Here is a 23,227-nt window from a genome sequence, read left to right on the forward strand (position 1 = left end):
GGGTCCACAAAATCAGGCTCCCATTCATTGTCTACATAGCAGTTCCAGACTTTATACCCTATGACGTCACAATTTCAAGATTACTCTTCTGGTTTCTGGCTTTGAGAGAAAGTACAGTAGCTCATGTTCACAAATATTGATCAAACTTATAGGCCGTGGAAATAACATACTGGTGGTGTTCCCTTTAAAGTGTAAATTGAAAGACATTTTCAGTCATCATTTAGACATTTTCATTAAACCAAAATGGTACATCATGCACCTGGAAGAAGTCCCAGACTGCAGACATCAGCAAAAACTGAACAGAAATTGATGCCACGTGGTGTCAAAGATGTGGGAGCCCTGAACAGCATGCTATAATGTGTGAAATTTGTCTTGTGAGTATTTTTAACCTGGCTTCACCCAAAGGTAACAATATCCACCTCTCAGCAACTCTAAAGCTCACTAATTAAAATGTTAAATATGATTAAATGAGCCAGCCACTGACTGTGGCTTTATATTTAGCAAACAGATATGAGAGTATTTTGAATCTTCTCATCTAACTCTCAGCAAGGAAGGGAATGTGTGTTTCCCAAAATTACGAACTATTCCTTTAATGTGTGCCAGGGCCTTCTCCCGTAGCTGTTCTGAAGGTGCTGCACAGTGGGGCCCTTTGTGACTTATTTCTCCATTTTTAAAGCTATGAGCAAGAAACATACTGCCACATGGATACATCACAAACATGTCACATACATACGGGGGAAGCTCACTGCTGCTGCTTGGCGGTGTCACACGGTGTGCGTGTGGGATGCGGCTCATCAGAGACACGGCGACAGAACTCAGACACACTGACACATGTATACATATGCACACTTACACACTCCCACACACTTTATTCGGCATGATTAATCACGGCATCTTTGGGAGTTCTAGAGGAGGTTCAGACAAACCATCTCAGCTTCAAAAATTTATTTATTTTTTCCTTCTCCAGCCAGTCTATTCGTCATTATTATTACAGGATTAATTCCCGTCTATCGCTTCTTTACTATTGCTGTCTTAGCGTCTTCCTCCCACCACCTCATCTCTCTGAGGTGACAAAGAAGTCACAGCCCTCATGCGGATACTGTAACAAATCCAACACTTCCACAGTCAGCGTCGCCATCTGAGTCATCAGGTGATCCCATCAAACATTTTCCCTGGTTCACACTTCTGCTGCTGCTGCTTTGTTTTCATTCGCAGGGTCTGAATAATTGTCGATGAGCCGTGTGATTCTTCGCAGGACAGATAAAAACACTTAGTGTCTGTCAGCATAGAGGGACTACACCACAGAACACACACACATGCCTATACACACACAGTCAGAATAATGAGAACATGTTTTGACCTGGAGGGCATTTGTGGCCCTCATCTAGGAAGAACATCAAGGACACACATGTACACACATTTGTGACTGGACCAAACTTGAGCCAGGCCAGTTATTCAGTCACCTGGAGCAGTGGCAAGGTTATATGGAAGGTTATTATTCCTGGACACATATACACAAACAGACTCATGGAATGTGTCCATAATAGGTACAGTCGGTGTCTCGTCATGGTCAGGGAGCGAGGTCAGCGAGGGGAAAAACAGTCCCTGTAAATGCTGGAAAATACATTATTTTTTAGCCCACGTAAGAGACAGCACTATATTTACTATAGATATGATTAATTAAACTTATAATATCAGCACCCTACAGCTATTAAATGAATTCCATGCATGTTTCGAGCAAGCAGCAACCTCTGGGGCTGAAAAATGAAGCCAACACAAAAGTGCAAAAAACTGCAGTTCCTCGAATTGCCAGCCAGAAGCCAGCCAATTACCGCAACTACCCATGTTAAAATGCAAACTTTACAGCAGAAATAAACATGTTTACAGCTTGGTTTAAAAAGACGGTTTTGGTCCCTATAGCTGATTTCGCCCCTCATGACAACTTTACAGGGGGGTGATTTTTTTTTTAATAATTCACCCGTTTTCATTTTTTTTTAAGGCTTATAGGTATGCATAATCAAGGGCAGGCCACTTTGAGTGACTGACATGACTTAGGCAGAAACAGACAAGTTAATGTACTAAAGTTTTAGTCACATTACATTTAGTCATGTTTTGTCCTCAGAGGTTTTGACCAGTAGCTAAACAGTCTAACACTGTTTGGATACAGCATTAGATCCTTTTTGTTCAGCCACACACAGCACTGAAATCGCAATCAGGAAACCCACCAGACTCCATCTAAATAATATTAATTTAAGCGTGTATAGAGCCAGCATTTTATCACATCATTAAGAGTGTATTTCAACAAAACCAGAGTTGGTTATGGTTAGAACATGGGCGACACTGCTAAAAATATTATCACAATGAAAAACTTCAGTTGATATCAATAATTATCACAATAAATGTCAATCATTATTTTCTTTCAAGTTATAAAGTTTATTTTTGTGAGTGAAAGTTTGCAGAAACTAAATTGTTATTTAAGCTATTTTAAGCTATTACTTAATGACAGAACATTACAAACACTTAACAGACAGCAGAACATATCACAAATCTGACATGGAGTCAAAACAGTTATAGGCAAAGAAATCTTAATTCTTGTCAGGAGCATGTCAGACTCCGTGCAGATGGTTTCATACATTTTGTAAGAGTTTCAGCAGACAATGTTTTAAACCCACAGTAGTTAATTTCGGTAGTTTCTCAATCAAAACAGCAAACAACAGAAGATGGACTTTGTTGACATTGTGAAGTAGTGTGGGATCATTCATTGCTGGTGAAAGTTTATCTGATGTGACTCAGGCAGAAATAATGTGCATGTAGGATTTAAGTTATTCAAGTTTTCTTCATGTTAAGTTTAATTATGCTTTATCATTTCATTCTAATGAAATAGCCAAAAGTTAGTCATGTTAACTTGCTAACCTACCATTAGCATTAGATGAGCTGGCTACCCATGCAGCTATTGTAGCTAACATTATGTGGTGAATTCAATCATGGGATAGTCCAGTGTTGTGCTACGCATAATTAAGGGTGGTTCACTTTGAGTTACCCGACAGATCCATCCCACGCTCCTCTCCAGCTCCACCCTCTCACCCAAATATGGTCACTTCTAACTCCAAAAAACCAAGATGGCAACGGCCATAATGCCAAATTCAAGGCTTCAGAACATGATTCCACTCACCAGTGGGTGACGTCATGGTAGCTACGTCCATTATTTTTTTTACAGTCTATTTCAAAAACAAGCTCTTTGAGTGGACATAAATTGTGTATGTACATTTAAGCATGTGTAAAACCAGCATGTTTTTACATCTGACTTGTTGAATTAAGGGTTTATTTCAACCAAACCAAAGTTTGTTATGGTTGATCAAAGTAGGTGTTGTCAAGGTAGCTACATCCATTATTTTCACAGTCTGTGGAAGGAAAAAGCAATAAAGTGAACGTAAATTGAAGGTTTGAACATACCTTGTGTGGTTATATTGCAACCTGCCCGCTGCTTTTTCTCAACACTGGACTAATTTCAAAAAACGTTGCTCCCATTAATCACTTAGACACAAAAACATGACAAATAGGGTCCACTTTTTGCCATTGGAGAAGAGAGCAGCAGCGTCAGACGGCCAAACTTCTCCCAGGGGGAAACTGATGTTTTGGTCCGGGAGGTCCAAGCTCACAGTGTCCGAATATAGAGCAGACCTCCACGGGCTGATGATGCAAAGGTAGCCTGGGAGGAGGTCACCACAATTGTAAATCGATGTTGCGTTTCTCTCGTGCACGCGCGCTCTCTCTTTCTCTCTCGCAGTCTCACTCTGTTTCTTTTCTTTTGACTTTTCTAAGATGACAGATGCTGAATATATACTCTCTATCTGATGCTGTGGCTGTTTGTGGTTGGCTGAGAGGGCTGTGAACTCATTAGTTTGCAGCTGTGTTAATCAAATCAGGTTGGGTTTCCATTACGCGTGCCAAACGTGCCAAACGGTGCCAATCCCCTTTGATCTGACATCAGATGTGACGGAACAGTCAATATAGAGATACATTTATGTGCTGATTGCAGATAGTTGCATTGAATAGTGGTTTTGTGGCTATTTATTGCATCGTTAATGTGCCTGACATTCTGGAAACCTGCCTTTTGGTGACGTGTGCGCACTGTCCGCCGGTCAGCCAAACTTCGGCTTACACCGACTGCGCTCCGCCTGCGCTGACAGTAGACCTGGTTTCAGTTGGCAAGCTTTTAGTGCACCTTCAGCAAAGCCTTTTGGCACGAAACTGTCACTGCGCCAAGCTGCATCTGTTGACACCTCTCCCTGCTGCGCTGCCACACCCATCTCAGCACACCTCGGTCTGCCAAACTACCAAACTGCGTGCACCTTGGGTTGCGCTGCTCGAAACTAGTTCTGCGCGGGGTTCGCCACCCTGCGCCACCCTGCGCTGTGCCGGGAAACTAGAGCCCTTTATCTTTAAGTTTATTTGATATGCAAACAGCCACACAGCAACTTTTCTAAATTCTTTGTTTTCCCCCTCGGCGTAAAAGAATGTGACTTTTTGCGGGCGTTCCCACAAATACCAATTTGATATAGCTGTAGGCCCACCCACACATCAGGAGAGGGTTGGCTTCACACAGCGCTGCCCCAGGTTTTGATTGTAAATTAATTTAACCCAGGCATACACACACATACAGGCCTAAACCATCAATTTCCATTTATGGCAGATTAATTATTTAATGGTCCAGCATGTGCAACTGCTGTCCTCACATAGCTCTGAATATTAAAATAAATTTAGGTCACATTTGTATTCTGGTGCTGTTTGATTATGCAGAGTGGCGGAGTTTATGGTTCGGGGCAATTTCACGGTGCTGACATGGAAGTAGTAACAGCACGCGGATACATAGTTTTTGTTATCTTTTTTTTGGAGGGATCTTCCTCGTCTTTGTTGTGCAGATTTCTGGGACAGACCGATGTCTTTCTCATGCTCAGACTGCAATTTATCCTCTTTTGTTTCCAGTTTTCTTTTTTCTTTTTTTTTTTCTTTTTTTTTTTGGCTGAGTGTCTCTCTGGAGACGAGGCAGCAAGCAGCCAGACTTCCCTCCATGGAAACACTTGCCATTGGAAAATAGAGCAGCTCATTTTCTCTGCTGAAAGCCTGCAGTAGACTCATTTTAAAATCAAATCCCCTCACCTTTACACGCAGGCACTTTGAAACATGCAGGCACACGCAGAGTTAAAATACACACATGTACTGTATCACTATTTTTACGAAGAAATTTCACAAATAATATAACCTGAAACTGTTATGTCGTTCCCTTATACTCTTATCTTAAAGCATAAAACACCTGACCAAGTATTTTCTTTAATCCAAACCCTGACCTCCTGTTTACCCCTCGTTCAAGTGTAAATTGGCCAAAAATGACACCAACTTATCAGAGTGTCGAATTTGTTCCCCTAAAACTTAAGAAACAAATTCACACAGTCAGAAGTGCTACTTTCACACACACAGCAGAATAACTCATTTTGCACCCCTCATTCACAGTGAGGCTTGTTTCGGCATGCCATTTTAAGTGTGCAGTCATTTCAACTGTAGTGACACAGCGTCAGTGCCACAGGGCCGAGCCATACCCTTACCGTGCTATTAATGATGTTGTGTGTAATTGAAAATAAATTGAAAATCGTGGCTCCCTTAATGAAAGTTCCCCAGGTTTTTCAAAATATGCTACAAGTGAAAGGCTCCCAAGTATGTCCTGTTCTTTCTTTCTTTCTTTCTTTCTTTCTTTCTTTCTTTCTTTCTTTCCTCCAACTTTTTTCTGTTCTTCCTGTCCTCTTCTTTATTTTTTCCTTCCTACCGTCCATCCTTCCTTACCATTTTTCTTCCTTTTCTTTCTTTCATACTCTCTATTTTTCCTTTTGTCTTTCCCCCTTCCTTCCTTCCTTCCTTCCCTCCTTCCTTATTTCCTCTCTATCCTCCTCTCTCTTCTCTCTCCTTTCTTAGTTCCTAGTTTACCTTTCCCTTCCTAGTTTAAGGCCCAGACACACCAAACCGACTTCAGAGAACTAGCGACACCCCCTGCTGCGTCCCCTGCTGCGTTACGTGACATCGGCATGTCTTGGCCACAAAGTTGCAAAAGAACACACCGCAAAGACTCCAGCCAACAGCCAACAAGCACGTACGTTCTGCACCTGCATGAGAGGAAATAGCTTTCTACACCAGCAGACGTTGCAGTCTGTATTTGTCATTCAAAAGGGAAACCGGAAGACCAACGGAACGGATTCAAGTTGCTAGTAGCCAGTTAGCACATTAACAATGCAATCCGATGTTGAAGAAACAGAGCATTTTTACCATGCGCCAGAGAACAATAATGTTTCGGCTAAAGAACCCATTGGATAAAGAAAAATAATCCTACCTTATGGAAGGAGTTTGTTTTGAGCTCACTCCCTCATGACTTCAGCTCTTTGTTTACTTTACTCACTTCCATTGTGATTCTGATGCGCTGAGCTGAACTGCCAATCAGAGTGATTTTATTCACTGACGTGCTGAATTGGCCAAAAAACAGCCAGCAGGGGCCAACGAGGGCCAACGGTGCAGGACACACCACACTAACTCGGGCAAAGACAGATGCTCACTAAAGGCCCAACATTGACCGATGGCCGACCATTGACTTGTTATGTCAGAGCCCTTATGTTCATTATTTCTGTCATCTTCTCCTTCCTTCCTTCCTATCTTTTCTTTCTGTCTTTACTCATTTATTATTTCATCCTCTCTTTCTTTCCTCCATTCTTTCTTTCCTTCCTCTCTTCTTTCTGATTTTTTTTGTTCTTCTCTCTCCTCTCTTTATTTTTTCCTTCCTTCCTTTCCATTGCATCTTTTTCTTACTCTCTGTATTTCTATCTTTACATTTTCTCTCTTTTTTAGTTTCTCTTTTCTATTTCTCCCATTACTTCCTTCCGTCCCTTCCTCTCCATCTCTCTAATTTCCTGTTTCTGTTTTCCTCCCTTCTACCTGTAAAACATTTTGTCCAGACAGTTGTAGTAGATGCTATTGCATTAAAGAAATGATTTTAGATTACACTTTAGCAGTGCACTGCTGTTGCGTATACTTAGGTGTGACTAATAATGGTATTATGTTAATGTATAACTAAATTATTCATTCATCCATCAGAAACTGAGCAGCAGGTTCTTGTTTGGGCTGTGAAGTGAGTTATTTAAAGCCAGGAATCCCCCGGTGGAGCAAACATTGAGCAAACATTGATGACTAACCCTGTAAAGTCCTTGTGGACATATTTTGGTCATCTTGGGCCTCGAGGTGTTAATAATTGTACACTGTGCACCTTTATTTGGGATACGTGAGGGACAGAGAGGTCATACGTGGTGTGAATTACATGGCACCCTACAGAGCATGATGTCTATTCATAGTAACATCCCAGATTAGATCAGTGACGTAAGCAGAGGCTAACTAAATCAGGCCACTAAAAAAAAAAAAAAACTATAAAGCTGTGGTAGGCAGTTTTATTTTGGTGTCATTGGGGAAAAAATGCCCATAACAAACCTTGGGCGTATTTTAATGGTCTAAAAGAACACTAACTTCTGCACCCCTCCTTGTTCTGCCTTCAGGCTTTAGAAAATCTAGGCCATGACGGGAGATTTTGGGGAATCACAGGTCATTTCAGAGAGAGGGCGTTCCTGTTGGTTGTTCTGCAAATGTAGATGCACATGCACGTCCCTTTGATGAAAGCCTGATTCAATTGCGGAAATTCCTGCAGAGCAAGTTGCTATTCCAGCATTAGCACCAACTGCCTACACTGCAAAGCAACCCAAAAGCAAAAAAAGACGGACTTATCAAAAAAGATAGTCTGACAATAAATGAGAGAAAATGTGTCAATATCAGTGAAGTGTTTCAGCGATGGAGAGAAAATTATGCTAATAGTTTAGCCTTCTGCTAACCAGAGCCAAAGGCTCATGACTGCATCTTGAAGTTCAAGTTTATGTAGCTAACGTTAGCTAGAGCCTCAAATCACAGTATGTCCTCCACCTCACTTCCCGCCACAACAAACCACCTCATTGGGGGGAGAGCAGGCAGCAGCTTTGGAAATGGTCCCCCAGTCATCATCCACAGCAACCCAAATCCAGCCAGTGCGAACCCAAGCTCCAGGGAACTGCACAGCCCCGACTCTTCACCGGATATGAAAACTTTATGTTGCTGCCATTACACAGGTTAGACCCAGTGCTGCCGCTGGCCACTAGCCTGCTGTGACACCTGGCACTGGTGAGGTTTGCACTGGCTGAATTCAGGACACTACAGCTGCCAACCAGAGGTCTATTACAGAACTGCTGCCTGTCTTCCCCCCGCTAAGCAGTCCACAGCGGTGGAGAGTGAGGCAAAGGAACCATGGGGTGGATAGCAGCTAATTCTTGTCTCATTTTGGTCTGATAAACAGAGAAAGAGAGTAAAGCAGGGAGGGGCTGAGAGAGTGGGCTGCAGCTCTGCAAAGGAATAGGATGAAATAAATTCAAATGGGAAACACTGGGTCACTGTATGAAGAGCGAGTATATGCCCATGGTTGTCTGGTGGGAGGGGCTTAGGACAGAGGGAAGAGCTGCAGATTTTGCCAGGGGAGGTTTCAACCCTTTTTTTTTTTTGTTTTGTTTTGTGTTTTTGTTTTTCCTTTTCCAGATTTCTTCCTATCCCAGGGCTAAGCTCTTGTGTTCCACCCATTCTATGTTTGGATTTGTGTAGTTTCTTCTTTGACCAAATCTAGCACTCTCGCACCTCTCTCATTGCCACAGGGGTGAAAGCTGTGTTCTCTGGCCATTACCACCGAAATGCCGGCGGTTGCCACGGCGGCTTGGACATGGTCGTGAGCTCTGCCATCGGATGCCAGCTCGGCGAGGACACTCATGGCGTCAGGGTCGTGGTAGTGACCGCTGACAGTGTCATCCACCGCTACCACAGCCTGGAGCAGCTGAGTGCACAAGGCATGGACGAGGACCTCAGGAAGCTCCTGCAGGTCTGAAGGCCAAAGGAGGGAAAATCACAAACATGTAGCTTGTTTTTTTGTTTTGTTTTGTTTTTTTGTACAGTTCAAGCCCTTGTTCTTAGAGGCACGCAAGAGGTGGTTTTTGGAGAGTGGTGTGTTGGTCAACTCATATCAGCAGATAAGAATGTAAAATATTGAAAACATTCATACTATATGTTGCTTGTAAATCTTTTCTACCAGCAAACAAGTGTTTTAAAAGGGTAAAGTTGACCAATGGCTCATTCTCCAAAAATTCTACATATTCATTCAAGTGAAAAAAAAAAAAAAACATCTGTATGTTTGACTATTAAGAAAAGTGGTGAATTTAAACCAACACAGATGAGACTACATGCCAGCCACACATTAGAAAGTGTACAGAATCTGGAGCCTCGACTTTAGTTCTTCTCTCTGCTGAATGTTTTCCTCGGAGCATCTCTTGGCAGACGGGTTGTTATTATCTCTGCCCCTGGCGACCCAACAGGGGCACATAAAGATCATTGAATGTGTTCTAAAACTGTGTTCTAAGTCAGATGTTGTTAGTGTAACTTTAAATGTATCCAAACTTTTCTATTGTTAAAAGTAAAATTCCACCCTGAAACATTGAAACCTCATTGAAAAGAAGCCCCTGCAGGCAGCCTCTGCATTTTCTTACTATTTCTGCAGATAACTGTGGCAACAGTGCAAACAGAGATTCAACATAAAAGAGGAAACAGAAAGAAGTTCTTGACCAACCATTGACAGGAAGGCAGACGTGGCTTGTGTGCGAAATTCACATAAGCAATGTTTAAAGGCTTTTGAAAAGCATCATGGGAGATGTAGGAACTCACTAAGGGATATAAAAATAGATCAGACAGGCTGAGACAAAGTGTTGATAAGGAAAAGATATATTTCAGTGTCATCCCAAAATGTCTATTGTACTGAATGTAGCATGTTTATGTTATCTGACATGTGACAGAATTAAAAGGTGGAATTTTCCTTTAATGATCCTACAATAACCAGCTGTTGTAGCTATTTCTACTAAGCTTGCTGTTGCTACAGTCTGTTGCCTCGTTGGCTATCCTATGCAAGCTATTCACATTAACATATCGTGTGTGTTTTATATGTTTAACGTGGTACAGTGTTTAAAATGTGGAGCTGACTGCTGACCTCTGATCAGATTATGAGCTATCTGTATATAGCCTCTTACACTGCCCTTACAGGTAAATGACAGGACCTGTGAACCTTTTTTTTTACTGTCCAGTCATTATATGGTATACAGGGAAATATTTCCCAGGGTGACATCTGTGGCAATAGTTACACCTGATCTACTATTTTAAAAAGCCTTTGTTGTGACTCCCTCCACAATAAAAGCTGCCCCATGTGCTGCCAGTTTTATACTTTTAATGTGGAGCAGCAGCAGCAGAAAATTACCAGCTTTCATGAGAGGTAACAGTAACTTAATACAGCTCTGATACAATGTTAGACAGAAAACAGCGTGGCTAATTTTAATCAGATAAAACAGCAAGGCTGAAAAACAGAATGTAAAGCCAGCGCAGGAATGGCGGACCCCGCCACCAAGAATGAAAACTATTATATGGAGAGGTACTGCCCGAATGGAAATAAATAGAAAGGGGATTATAGAAAATAATGGGTTTTATTTTGTGAAAATCTCCAGGATTATCATTTTAAAGTCTCAGTGAAACAGAATTTAGAGTGTCTTTAGCTACTGTGCTGTGATGTATTTTCCAGTTAAACAGAATATTTGAGCCACGTACACTTACAAGAAGGATTTTAATCAAATCTCTTGCATTTGGAGCATTTGATTGGAACACTTAAAAGTGGCGGGCTTCAAGTTAAGCACAATACGGAGCTACAGCAGACTGTTGGCTCCACACACCTCCCTTACCTGGGGCATGTTCGGTCTGAAAACAGTCTGCACTGTTTTGCTCCAGTTTCTGGGTTGGAAAACGTGTTTCCTGGAAATCTTAGTACACTATCTGCCAGGGCTTTATGGATATGTTTGCTCTCATTTGGTGGGTGTGTCAGATGTGTTACCAAATTAGCAGCAATGTGTATATCCTCCTGAGACCTGACCTGGTATGCATTTTTAATTTCCCCTAGCTGTTTGGGGTTAGTAGGACACGATAAGTATAAAAAACGAAACATTGTTGACGATAATTAAGTCCCAGTGTCCTCAAACGAGTGCTTCCTAATTAACAGTGTCTTAGCTTGTTACCGTTACTAAGATTAGTCAAACGTGTTGCCATATCAAACTACAAACATTATTAATCATAGAGAAACAAGTTTCAACCATAACATTTGATCAGGTTTTGGACCTTTTGTGTCAAGATAAGCTGCAGACTGACTTGGCAGAGATGGCTGCCATCTTGTTTTTACATGGATTAGTGTATTGTGGTCTTACCACCACTAGATGGCGCAAAAAGTGTCCACAAAAGAGGACAACAGGTCTAAGTTAAGTAGAATGAAGTATGAGGTCCTGTAAACCCAAAATGTGAAGACACAGGGACTCAGGAGGATATAAACCCCGCCATATTAAAAGTTTGTGTTGGTAGATCAAGATGAGGACATGGGAGAGATGAATGAATTAGACCTCCACTTAATAGTTTTGGAAATGAAAGCAAAGGTTTTACCCACTGATATCCAAACACAAATATCTTCCTATCTCTGTTCATTTTGTTCGTTAGCTACAACGACCCGCAAATGATGAAGTGTAGTTTTATATGACCGTTATCGCCCAAATTCTTTTTTGATTGGATGAGCTAAACGCCTGAGTGCTGGATGAGTCATCAAACATTGAAGCAATTTTGAAATAAAAGATATTGCAGGGATTTGGATGTAAAAATGCTCCGATATGGAGTTTTTTTGTTGTTTGTTTTTTCTTTGTTTTTTACCATATATTTGGCATAACAAGAGATAAATGAACAATCAATACAGGGACACCGGATTAGAACTGGGAAAGTCTATTTTCCATTGCACTGGGTTTTTAATGTCAGATCCTTTGCTGGGGATCAGACTTTATTTGTGCCCGAACCCATTACTCTAATACAGATAAATTACTGTAGTGTGAGTGTTGCAATATCCATGTGGTTTGTTGTAGCTGCTTGTTTATGAAAGCAGACTGTTGTGTTTTTTGCGATGGAGATATTTCATCATAGGACCAGAGATGAAATCAAAATCTATGATGCAACACTTAACTTGTAGATCACGTCTAATCAGTTTAATCTGTTTAGGATGCTGGCTGTAAATAAAATGAATGAGGTGTGATTGTGTTAAATGCCAAACTAAAGGACTGGTGTCAGGCTGATAAATCGTAGTCATAGTGATGTGATTAATGGAGGGGAGAGCACAGTATTTCCTGACTGTTTAGTCATAGCTAAAACAACCTCTCAGTGTTACAGCCTGTGAGCTGCAGGCTTATTTGGAAGCTCACAGTCCTGAAATTGTCTTAAAAATGGACATTTCTGCAACAAAATGACTTTCTCTCTGAGCCCTAAATGACTCTACTCGATTACACTATCCACACACACACACACACAGACTCTCACACTCACTCTGACCGACTGGGAATTTAAGGGAGTTGTCATGGCAACCCTTTAGCAACACATCTGTGTGTGTCGGAGAGAGAGCGCGGAAGAGAAAGTGTACGTACTGCCCGGCTGTGTGTGTGTGTGTGCGTGTGTCCGTCCGTGGTCTAGAGGGTACTGTAGGTGATTTTCCATCAGCGATGCGATCGCTGACCTCATTTCACACTGACGGATTCTGTCTCTTTTCCAAAAAGTCAGCATGTGATGGAGGGAGGAGGGGGGGCGTCTGAGAGGAATGGATAATGAGTGTGATGTGTGAAAGACGACTCAGTCCATCTCCTTCATTTCCTGTCTGAGAAGGAACCTTATGTCCTTATCTATTTTTATATCCTCATGGTAGCCGAGCTCAATCACATTGTTCTTTATCTTTTTTTGTGTGTGTGTGTATGTGTGTGTGAATTTTGTTTTAGAGCACATTTGCTCTATGAATCGGGGAACATCACATGCTTTGACTTGTTCCCGTGTTGAATTGTGATGTAGGACCATACGGGACGCCATGACTCTGACACAATTGGTTGTATTTTTATAATAAATGTTGATTTTATCTAATGATGGCGGTGTGTAACTGTGTTTATTATACTGTGTTAGCCACTCTTAGTACTATAAAATGTGGACTTGGACAGACAACTTCTCATACACTTCTTTTCTAAACAGTTATGAGACTTTCTTAAAAGTTTTTGAACTTCACAACTCAGATATGACAACATTAAATTGCACTCTGAATTCTTATATCAACCTGTTGCTCTGTCATGTCATTCATACTTAAATAGCGGAGTGTTTCATTAACCAAGATCATCAGTTAGCCCAGCTTACTTCAGTAAATCAGGCTTATTTTCAGGAAGTTATGTTTCATGAAGGAGGTTTATATAAGACTGACCTAGGTTACCATGGAAACCTGTTCCCCCACTTATCGTGTCCAGGTCAGGATAGTTATCAGGTGCCTCACTTCAGGCTGAAAGGAGACGTGTGTAGGATTTAGTGGCATCTAGCAGCAAGGAATACAGATAGCAACTAGCTAATACTCCTCCTGTGTGTCAAGCATGAACTCCTGGTTAGGATTCCTTTAGGGTTCATTGTTGAGGAGGTTTTTACCAGGAGCAGAATTATCCTCCAAGGTCTCCTCCTCTCCAAAACAAAGCGACATGGTGATTTAAACACTGAATAAAGCAGTTTTACATTACAAATCAGTGTTTCTCCGATGCTGTTTAGCTCACTATAGATTGCAGTGTTAATTTTGACAGCCAGTGTAAATCTAGTCTTATGCTGTGTCTCAAATCGCATACTTCTGTACTTACACTTAATATTTTGAGTGCACAAGTGCGTTCACACTGAGAAGTATGGAAAAATGCAGTGCACTATGAGCACCCGGATGGTGTGTTCAAAACGGTCAAGAAGTTGAGTGTGGAACTATGGACACTTCTCGCCCTCAATGGTCGCCATCTTGACTACATTGCGGAAGGGGAGGGACCACTAAGCACCACTATACTGTTGTCAAGTATAAGCCAGCAGTATGTTTATTGGGTTCATTTAGCAGTCTGTAATGATTTCATACCGCGAATGATAATGCAAATGCTAATGCTAGTTTGCTAACTAGCTTCTTTGCAGTCGTCATTTCCGGTGAGTGCACAATCTGTGTTTGGTTTGAGACAACACTACCTTGTCCAAATTCATGCACTACGCCAATGAGTACATAGTGCACGTAGTATAGTACATGGAAGTGTAACGGAAGTATGTGATTTGAGACACAGTTTTAGTCTTGAGACAAAAATGCTTATTAGTTTTAGCAACATTTTAGTCATTTTTTTCCATCACAGTTTTAGTCTAGTTTTTACGGAAGCATATTGCATTCACTTGACAAATTAAAAAAGCCCTGTTTTTCCGAGTATTTTGTTTTGTTTTGTTTTTCGGAGTAATTTATTTATTTTTCTGTTTTTTGGTGTAATTTTTTCTGTTTTTTGGGGTATTTTTTTCTGTTTTTTGTGGTAATTTTTTTCTGTTTATCGTGGTAATTTTTTTTCCTGAACGAGGAGACGAGATACTTCAAAATCTCGCGAGAAGCTCCCATCTGGCACCTGCAAGTGACCCCTGCATCCATGGTGACTCCTGCTCATGGATGTATTTTGCATCCGTGCTCCTGCTCCTAGACAATTTCAACTACGGGATCAATAAGGGTAAGGCACGTAATTAGTTACACTCGGGGTATGATAATCTAGCTATGTTTTAGATGGGAACTGCCCATTGGTCCGACAGCCCATTGGTTCGACATCCCATTGTTCTGACCATATTAGACCCATTGTTCCGAAGTCCGTTCCGAAATCATCATGATGCCCTGTGGGAAAGGTCAGGGGTCCGTTTCACAAAGCAGCTGAAATAAGGGAAACTCTGAGTTTTCCGTTTCAAAAAGGGAGGTAACTCTAACCTGTTTCAGAGAGAGCGGTAACTTAAGCTCTTGGTCAGTTACCATAGTAACAGACGTTACTACGAGATGTTCTAGCATTTCCAGACAATTACCTTTTTGAGCGGTACCGTTTCACGTCACAGTCCATCATCTACATACACAACCTAATCCGTCCTTACATTTGCAACTTTACCAATTGTAGTCAGGCTCTCACGTCCCAGCAGATATTGTGTGTTGCGCTGCGTTTCTTTGCAAATGGAAGTTTTTTGTACAATGTCGGAGACCCTGAGCACTTGAGTAAGGCAACTGTATACAGGGCGGTCAGAAAAGTGTGCTCGTTTTACGGGCATCTGCCTTCTTTCTATTGGCTGAGTAGAAGTCTGTGTTAGTTTAAATAGGCTTAATTATTTAACAGAACATGATATAGATGAGAACACATTTATGTGTGTGAAAACAGCATTATGTCGGGGATAAAACAACTGCACAGTCAAATAGCCACTTAATATTTACTTTACAATGTATAGCATGATCAAAATGAGGTACCCCATGAGATCATGCCGAGGTCTTACCTGTTTGAACAATGTTTTAATATTTCATCCTAAACTGCTGCCAAGTGCACTTCTCCCCTGCGGGACTGCACCTAAATGAAATAAATTAATAGGCTACCATTCAAGCAGTTTTCCCCTTGTAATATTATTGTGATTGCAAAGGACTACATTTAAACTTACGCACTGACCCGAACAGCAATGTTCTCCCACACCTTCTCCCTCTCTTTTGCAGCTGCAGCGGTGTTGCACTTCTTTTTGAAAACATGTGCAAACTCGCCGCATGAGCGCTTTAAGATTTTTAATTCTAATGGGGTGAAAAACGCAGCCCTCCTCTTCCCCGTTGCCATGGTGACTCGTCAAATCGGGGCTCCATTGATGCTGGCTTTTTATAGATGTGGTGCACGCGCTTAACTCCAAGTGAAACTACTCCGAGTTGATTAAACTGATTCAAATCAGCTGTTCTGGAACCGGAAACTCAGAGTTTCCTATCTCAGAGTAGATCAACTCAGAGTTCAGGATTAGACTGGACCCGCTTTAGACTGAACTTTAGACTGGACTAGTGTAGGCCTATTGCTCAATGTAACAGGTTAGGTTAGTAACAGGTTGTAACAGCGTTAGCTGACAAATTTGTGATGAATAACAATGTCCAGCATGATGGAAAAAAACTGTTAGCTTAAAGTTACCTGACAACTGAAATCATGCCCATACACGTTTGTCAGCTAACGTTGTTACAACCTGTTACTAACCTAACCTGTTACATTGAGCGATAGGCCTACACTAGAAAAAATTACTCACAAAAACAGAAAAAAATACACCAAAAAACAGAAAAATAAATAAATTACTCTGAAAAACAGAAAAAAACAGGGCTTTTTTTGTTTGTCAAGTGAATGCAATACGCTTCCGAAAATTCAAAATGTTTTAGATCAGCTGTGAAGACCAGCGTCAGGTGGCTTCTTGCTCCACTGCTGTTTAGCAGCTAATGAGCAGAGCTAACTGCTAACAGTCACTGCTGCAAATAACAAACTCCACACATCAATTCAACACTTCACTATTCACAGTCAGACACATGCGGCAGATTACTTACTACTGAATTACAGCTCACAACTCGCACCAACGACTGAAGCCGCTCTGTTGTGAGTGTTTATGCTAGCTAGCGAAACATCCTGGCACCGACTATTTACTGGAGATCACCAGCCTGTCGCTCATGCAGCATTTGAAGATAATAACAAGCGCAGCCGCTCTCAGCTTTCAATGTCCGATAGTCCACCACTAACATTTTCGTCACATCTCGCCTCATCAACGAAAATGAAACACAGATTTTGTATTATTATCAAGATCTATTTTTAGCCCGAAATTAACACTGGCAGATGGGTTCCTAGCCAATCACCTGCTAATTTGTGCTCCCTTATTTTCTCTGATAACTTAAGATCCAGACGTTCAGGATATTTTTTCGAGCGCCGAATTATCTGCAGAGGTTTCTTCCTCTCTAAAACAAACAGACCCAGTGATTAAAACTCGTAAAATCACTGAATAAAGCAGTTTCACTAAAAATAAGTGTTTTTCCAATGTTGCTCAGCTAGTCGCAAAGGGGCTGCTAACTACAGTGGCCGACATGAAAAACGAATGGCCCTGTCCAGAACCAGTGTTTGATTTCTCCATTCTGGGCTACTGTAAAAACATGGTGGATTCATGGACAAGGAACCACTCCCTATGTAGATATAAACAGCTTCTAAGGTAAGACATTGATGCTTCTTTTTTTAAGGGGATTATGTACTAAAAAAAACACACACATTCCATTTCTGCCAATGTATTAAATCCTACACATTGGACCTTTAATCACTGCTGCAATCAGTCTGCCAAACTGAAACATAGTATTTTCTCCACAGTTCCTTCATGAAGGTTTCCCTTCACAGCTGCACTATAATCAGTGAATCTGCAGTAGGGCAGAGTCATCACATTTTGACACTTAATAACTGAAATCATGAGCTCATATTTTTCTCGGTCTAAAGTAAGGTTCTCAGAGTCTAACATTGTGGGTGACCTGGAGATAAAATTGTAAAGTTCTTGTAATTCTTCAGGGCATAAACAAGAGCAATAATATTGCCACGCTATGGTGAGTTAGACCATCAGCTGTACTGGGACTGCTCTCTCCTGGCTGCCTGTGCCTCTTTCCAGATGTTTGGATCTAGATCTTCATCCTCCAGCCTCTCCTCTTGTCTCTCTCTCTTTGCTGTGTGTGTGTTTGTTCATTCTCCTATCTGTGTGAATGACATGTGCACAAGCTCTGTTCTTGTGTGTTTGGGTAGTCTGTTCAGTTCCAGGTTCTTATGGTGGAGAGAAGGTTGTGTGACTCAGGGCTGTTTGGCGACACTTGAAGTTGCTCGACGTCCTCCCGGATCTATTCTTGATATTCTGTACCTATCTTCGCTATCTGATTTTTTTCATCCTTGTCCACTCTGTGCGCTGTAATAATCCATACGAAAAGGCCCCCTGCTCTGTTGCTCTTCCTGAGGTTTCTACCAATCTTTGTGTGTAGAATGCTGTACAGTATTACTTTGCTAGACTAATTTCTTCTTTCAGGGTTTTTTTTTGGCATTTTTGCCTTAATGTGACAGTTTGACATTGAAGAGGCAGAGCAGAGAGCGGGGTATGACATGCAACAAAGGTCTGGGCTGGAACCGAACTGGGGACGTTGTGCTTATGTGGCATGCACTGTAATCATTCAGCCACCAGGGCACAACAAACCCTGCTTTTCTGAAAACACCACTCAGTATTAATCCTAATAAATCCAAGTTTTTGATGATGTACACTGATGACATTTTAACAGGACTGTTGGGCTTTCAGTTTTGTTTATTTTATTATTCATGTAATGCAGGTTGAGTGCATCCACCTCCGTCTGACTCCAAAAAAAAACGCCTCCTCAATTCTGTGTGCTAAATGGATGATGATTCTGACGTGCATCAATCACTTCAAATTTAAAATTTTGTCCGTCAGTACAGACACAAATCTGGAGTGAGGCATATCATGAGCTTTGCAGAACAAACAGCCAAACCGCTGAGGCTGCTGATAAGATGTGGCATTTTAACATCAAAATATCAACACGTTCATCTTCAACTAAATCCAACTCACTCATCGCATTTTGTATTCATATTTTCCCACTCTCTCTGTGTTAAATCAGAGATTAGCTGACTCCAGCACAGCCGAGGGGGGTGAGCAGGTGGGGATTGTTTGCTCGAGGACTCTGCAGTCAAACGGCTGTTATTGGGCGCAACAGCAGACACTGAATGTGCAACTGACTGCTTACAGGACATTAATTCATTCATTAAAGCACACACACACCGGGGCACACACACACATTTAGAGTTATTCTGCTCTGAAATTGAGATTGAGTCTTAAACTTTAGCGCTGCAGAAATGTGATTTGTAAACCATTTCTGTCGTGATACTGCAGATATAAATAAATGTCCCCACAAGATGGACGCTTTCTTGACTGACTTGAGGTCAGTCTCATGGCCTTTGCTCCCTGCTCAATCATTGCAGGCGATTTATTCTCCTGTGACAGATGAAAGCTAGTTCCTGTTTATTGATCCAAAGCGCTGATGCAGTGTCTCTCAGTGCTCGCACATGTAAAGATATAGACATACACATAGACACGTGTCCGTAAACACGCTACACACACATGAAAGACACACTCATCTCTGTGCATCACTTTCATCCGCTGCTGAGGTGTCGAGACCACAATACTGATGCTTTTGCTCACACAAGTGTGCACTTCAGCTACACGTAGGGTACTCAGGTTAGAGGTCACCAGCTTTTGACGTACATAAGAGGCTTATGTACACACTGATAACGCCAAGGAAACATTTCCACCAGAGACACAAAGAGGAGCTTGTTTTAAGTTCGCCTGAGTGTTTTGGCTCCTAATGGAATCCGAGAAGTGATCATTACATGGTGGCAAGATCAATTTGGCCATCAGATATTTTTGGCTCCATGCTGTTAGCCGTGTGCGCTGGGTATCTGTGGAAACTTGCAAGACACACTGTAGGTGAAGCATCCAGTTTAAAAAGAAAAGACCGCTCTGATGTATTCCACTACTCATCCAAGGTTTCATCAAAGTTTTCAAACTCAAAGTAATGACAGCTGAGGCAGTTGAATTACATGCTCCATGAGTTAGGAGTCCCATTCCTATTGTTGGAATAGAGAAAGCAATTTCACAACACAAATCTTCTGCGGTATAATGCCCGAGGACTTAAATCCACTTTTGTTTGGTTCACTCAAATAACTTCGTGCTGGAGTCTCGGCAAGGCAACTTTATTTGTATAGCACCTTTCAGCAACAAGGCAATTCAAGGTGCTTTGCAGACACAGAAGAAAAGAAACACAAGGCAATATAAAAAAGACAAATGTAAAAAGACCCATTTAAATAGGATTTAAAAGAGTAAATTGAAACAGAATATAAAAAAAGAGACTAAAAATGACAGTGCAGTTACAGTGGAGTGCAAGATATGAATAAGTAGTCCCAGGGTTAATTTAATAAAAGCCAGTGGTGCATAAAAACTGAACGCTGTGTTTAGTTTTGACTCCGGGGACAGTAAACAGACTTGTCCCAGACCATCTGAGAGGTCTGGGAGCAGCAGTTTGGAAATATATTATGGCTTTGAACCAATCAGTGCTCTGTTCTGTTTGTATGGCTTAATAAACAGTGGTAGTAACAGGAGTAGTAAGCCTTGTTTACACCAAGCAGTCCAGTTCACTTCAATTTGGTACACTGTGAAAAGTTGTCGGTGGTACCAATGGAACCGTTGGGGTACCTAGCAAACAGATCTGGTACTAAAAGGTGGAGCTGTGAACGCTGCAGTTTGTCTATTGGTCAATAGCGGACAGTCACTCTGCTCAGGGCTGAGTTGGTGGCTGGTTTTGAAGCTCATGTAACCACTGTTCATACTGTGGTAGGCTTCTCATATATAAGTAAACCAGAACTATAAAATGAAAGGATGTTTTGCTGCCTCTAGCAGCAGCTATAGATTGGGGGAAAAAAACGTAATTCACTGGGCCGACTGCCGGCGACTTTTAAGGTGGAACATTAACTTGTAATGTTACTCAATGCACGAGTTATGGATGTAAATCCATCAGTATACCTTAAATTTGAACATGACAACTTTGACCATTCCATTTGGATGACATACACTTTTAGTAATAAGCAGATCTTCAATAATTTAAAAAATATATACTAATTTCAACCAGATTATGTGAACTGCATATATTGTAGTCCTCTGTTGGAGAAGAAAACGTGATGGAGCATCGTTCCATTGCGCTCCGGCAGCGCTAAACCCCTGCTCTTGCCTGACAAGGACTCAATGCACAGACCCGCTATTTTTAAACATCTCACTCCAGCCTTTTTTTGTTCTTTTTGTTCTGAAAATGTCAGCATGTAACTCTGTTCTGTTGACAATAAATGGGGTACAGACTTCAGACAGTGAGCTCTGGATGGAGAACTTAGCGACAACAACCCCGCCCACATTTAAGAGTCCTTTCTGCAGTGGAATTGCTAAATGGATCTAGGGTCTAGGAATATCTCTATAGAGGTTACTTTTGGGAAGGAATTAAAAAATTGCTATGTGAAGAACTAAAGGTGTAATTTCATCTGGGGTATAGCATGACCTCACACACCCTCTCTCTGTGTTGATCTCCAGCCCATTGTTTACAAGCCGGTCCGGCTGCGCGTTCATGTATGTTCATGTGCATGTAGCATGGATTAATGTCCGGAGCTTGACTTATTAGCGGCTCTGTCCCAGCAATAGGTCAGGCGTTACGGTTGTGTTAGGTGAGTAGCCCGGCAGCCCAGCTAACATTTGCAATTAGCACTGTAAAATGTAGCCCGGCGGGCAGCCTACCGGCTGTGTTTAGCTACTCCCCTGCGTACTTCAATGATGATGGTACCTGTAATAAATGCAATATATTTGCTGAAATGGAGGCGAGGCTCAGTGACTGGAAGAGCTGGTAGAAGCGCTCCATAGCTGCAAGCTACTCCAGTAGCTGTAGTAGCTCTAGTGCTAACTCTGGGAGCTAATGCTAACATTCCTCTCTTCTCCGTGAGCCAGGAGCCCATCTCACAGAGAAGAGTTGGAACGTTAGCATGGCAGCCGACTAGTGCTAATGCTAACGTCCCCACACTTAAGCAGGCTCTCAGAACGTTAGCATGGCAGCCGACTAGTGCTAACGCTAACGTCCCCACGCTAGAGCTCGCGGGAGCCGAGAAGCAGGCTCCGGGAATGTTAGCATGGCAGCCAACTAGTGCTAACATTCCAACTCTTCTCCGTGAGACCGGCTCCCGGCTCAGTTGGAGTTGGAGCGTTAGCGTGGCAGCCGAGTAGTGCTAACACTAACAGGAAAGCAGGGAAATAGCTAAACGCAGCAGAGACCGAGAGTGAGTGAAAGACATCGCTAACTGCTAAACTAAGCCAAACTAAGTTGGCTGTTTAGGTTTTATTTCCTTGCCCCTGTGGCGAGTGAATCTGCCTGCAGTGAAAGCGGAGGCTAACCGGTGCTTCCTCCTCAGGCTCCACTTCACTCAGCTGCCAACACAGCCAGTTAGCCTCTGTTTGGATCCTACCGGAGCACCGAGCCCTGGTTTGTTATTCAGGTTAATGTGGGAAGAAGCAGCGGGTATATCGGGCAGCTGAGTGAAGCGGAACGATTTCACTTATTGCCTCTTTAAAGCTATAGTAGGTAACTTTTTAGTATGAAATTAGTATGAATTTTTTTTTTTTTTTTTTGTATTAATGACACAATAACCTGAAAGAAATTGTTGTGGAATAAATAAAATTAAAACACAGGCTTGGTACATCATAACAAGTTATAGTGTCTGACAAGCAAGCAGAATCAGTTGACATACCACATTAAAAGGTGTTTGCTGTCACTTAAGGTGCTGTTTCCTGTTAAAGTACAGGAGGCAGATGATCTGAAAACAACCATGTGGCAATGGCATTTGCAAGAATCAGAAAAACACAGCTGTCAGTCATGTCAATCACAACTGCTGTCAGTGAACTGCAGTCAAACTGTCAAACCTATTTCTTTCAGAAACATGTTTTAATGTGATGTTTAGCTGTAAAATGACAAAGCTTGCTCTGGCCGGTTGGCAGTGCTTCATTTTGGGTCAACTATCCAACATGATAGTAGAGTCCCAAACATACTCATTTTACAGCTAAACAGTACACTAAAATATGTTCAGTCAGGTACACTCTCATCATAGATTTAACTGTTTATTGCAACAAATGGAGAAACAGTTATGCTTGCCGCTAATGGCTCCACACTTAAGATGCTCTCTGGATTAGACAAGCAGCATGCTAAATCAAGATAGGGAGCACAATGCAGCAACCCCCCCTGGGAATACAAGATTGAGCCTAAAGCAAGACATAAAATACCTTTTTAACCTTCGAGCCATGTTACTCTGAATTAGGAAGGTGGAGGCTGGGGTCGAGAAGGTAAAGCTTTGCCAGCAGCAGCAGTGTGTGGCATCATTGGTGTATCAGGGATCATTAAGTCGGAGGCCATACTTAACTGGACAGTCTTGTTGTGAGAATAGGCTGTGATTGGTGTGTGACTGATTAGAAGCAGTGATCCAATCAGCTGGCTGCCAGCTGATTACAGCTGGGGTTTACGTCTTCTGTGTCCTGCATGAACAAACGCGAAGCTTCATTTTCTGAAACA

At 41.8% G+C, this 23,227-nt stretch overlaps 1 protein-coding gene across 1 annotated transcript in view; it reads left to right on the forward strand.

Moving 5' to 3' along the window:
- Nucleotides 1-9,283, forward strand: part of cpped1 (calcineurin-like phosphoesterase domain containing 1) — a 56,587-nt gene extending 47,304 nt beyond the window's left edge. Inside the window, exon 6 of the mRNA XM_049563506.1 lies at nt 8,760-9,283. Coding sequence (XP_049419463.1) covers nt 8,760-8,986 — 227 coding nt within the window. The 3' untranslated portion in view covers nt 8,987-9,283. The remainder of the gene's footprint in view (nt 1-8,759) is intronic.
- The last annotated feature ends 13,944 nt before the right edge of the window (nt 9,284-23,227 follow it).

Source organism: Epinephelus fuscoguttatus, linkage group LG20 (genome assembly GCF_011397635.1).
Source record: "Epinephelus fuscoguttatus linkage group LG20, E.fuscoguttatus.final_Chr_v1".
NCBI lineage: Eukaryota > Metazoa > Chordata > Actinopteri > Perciformes > Serranidae > Epinephelus > Epinephelus fuscoguttatus.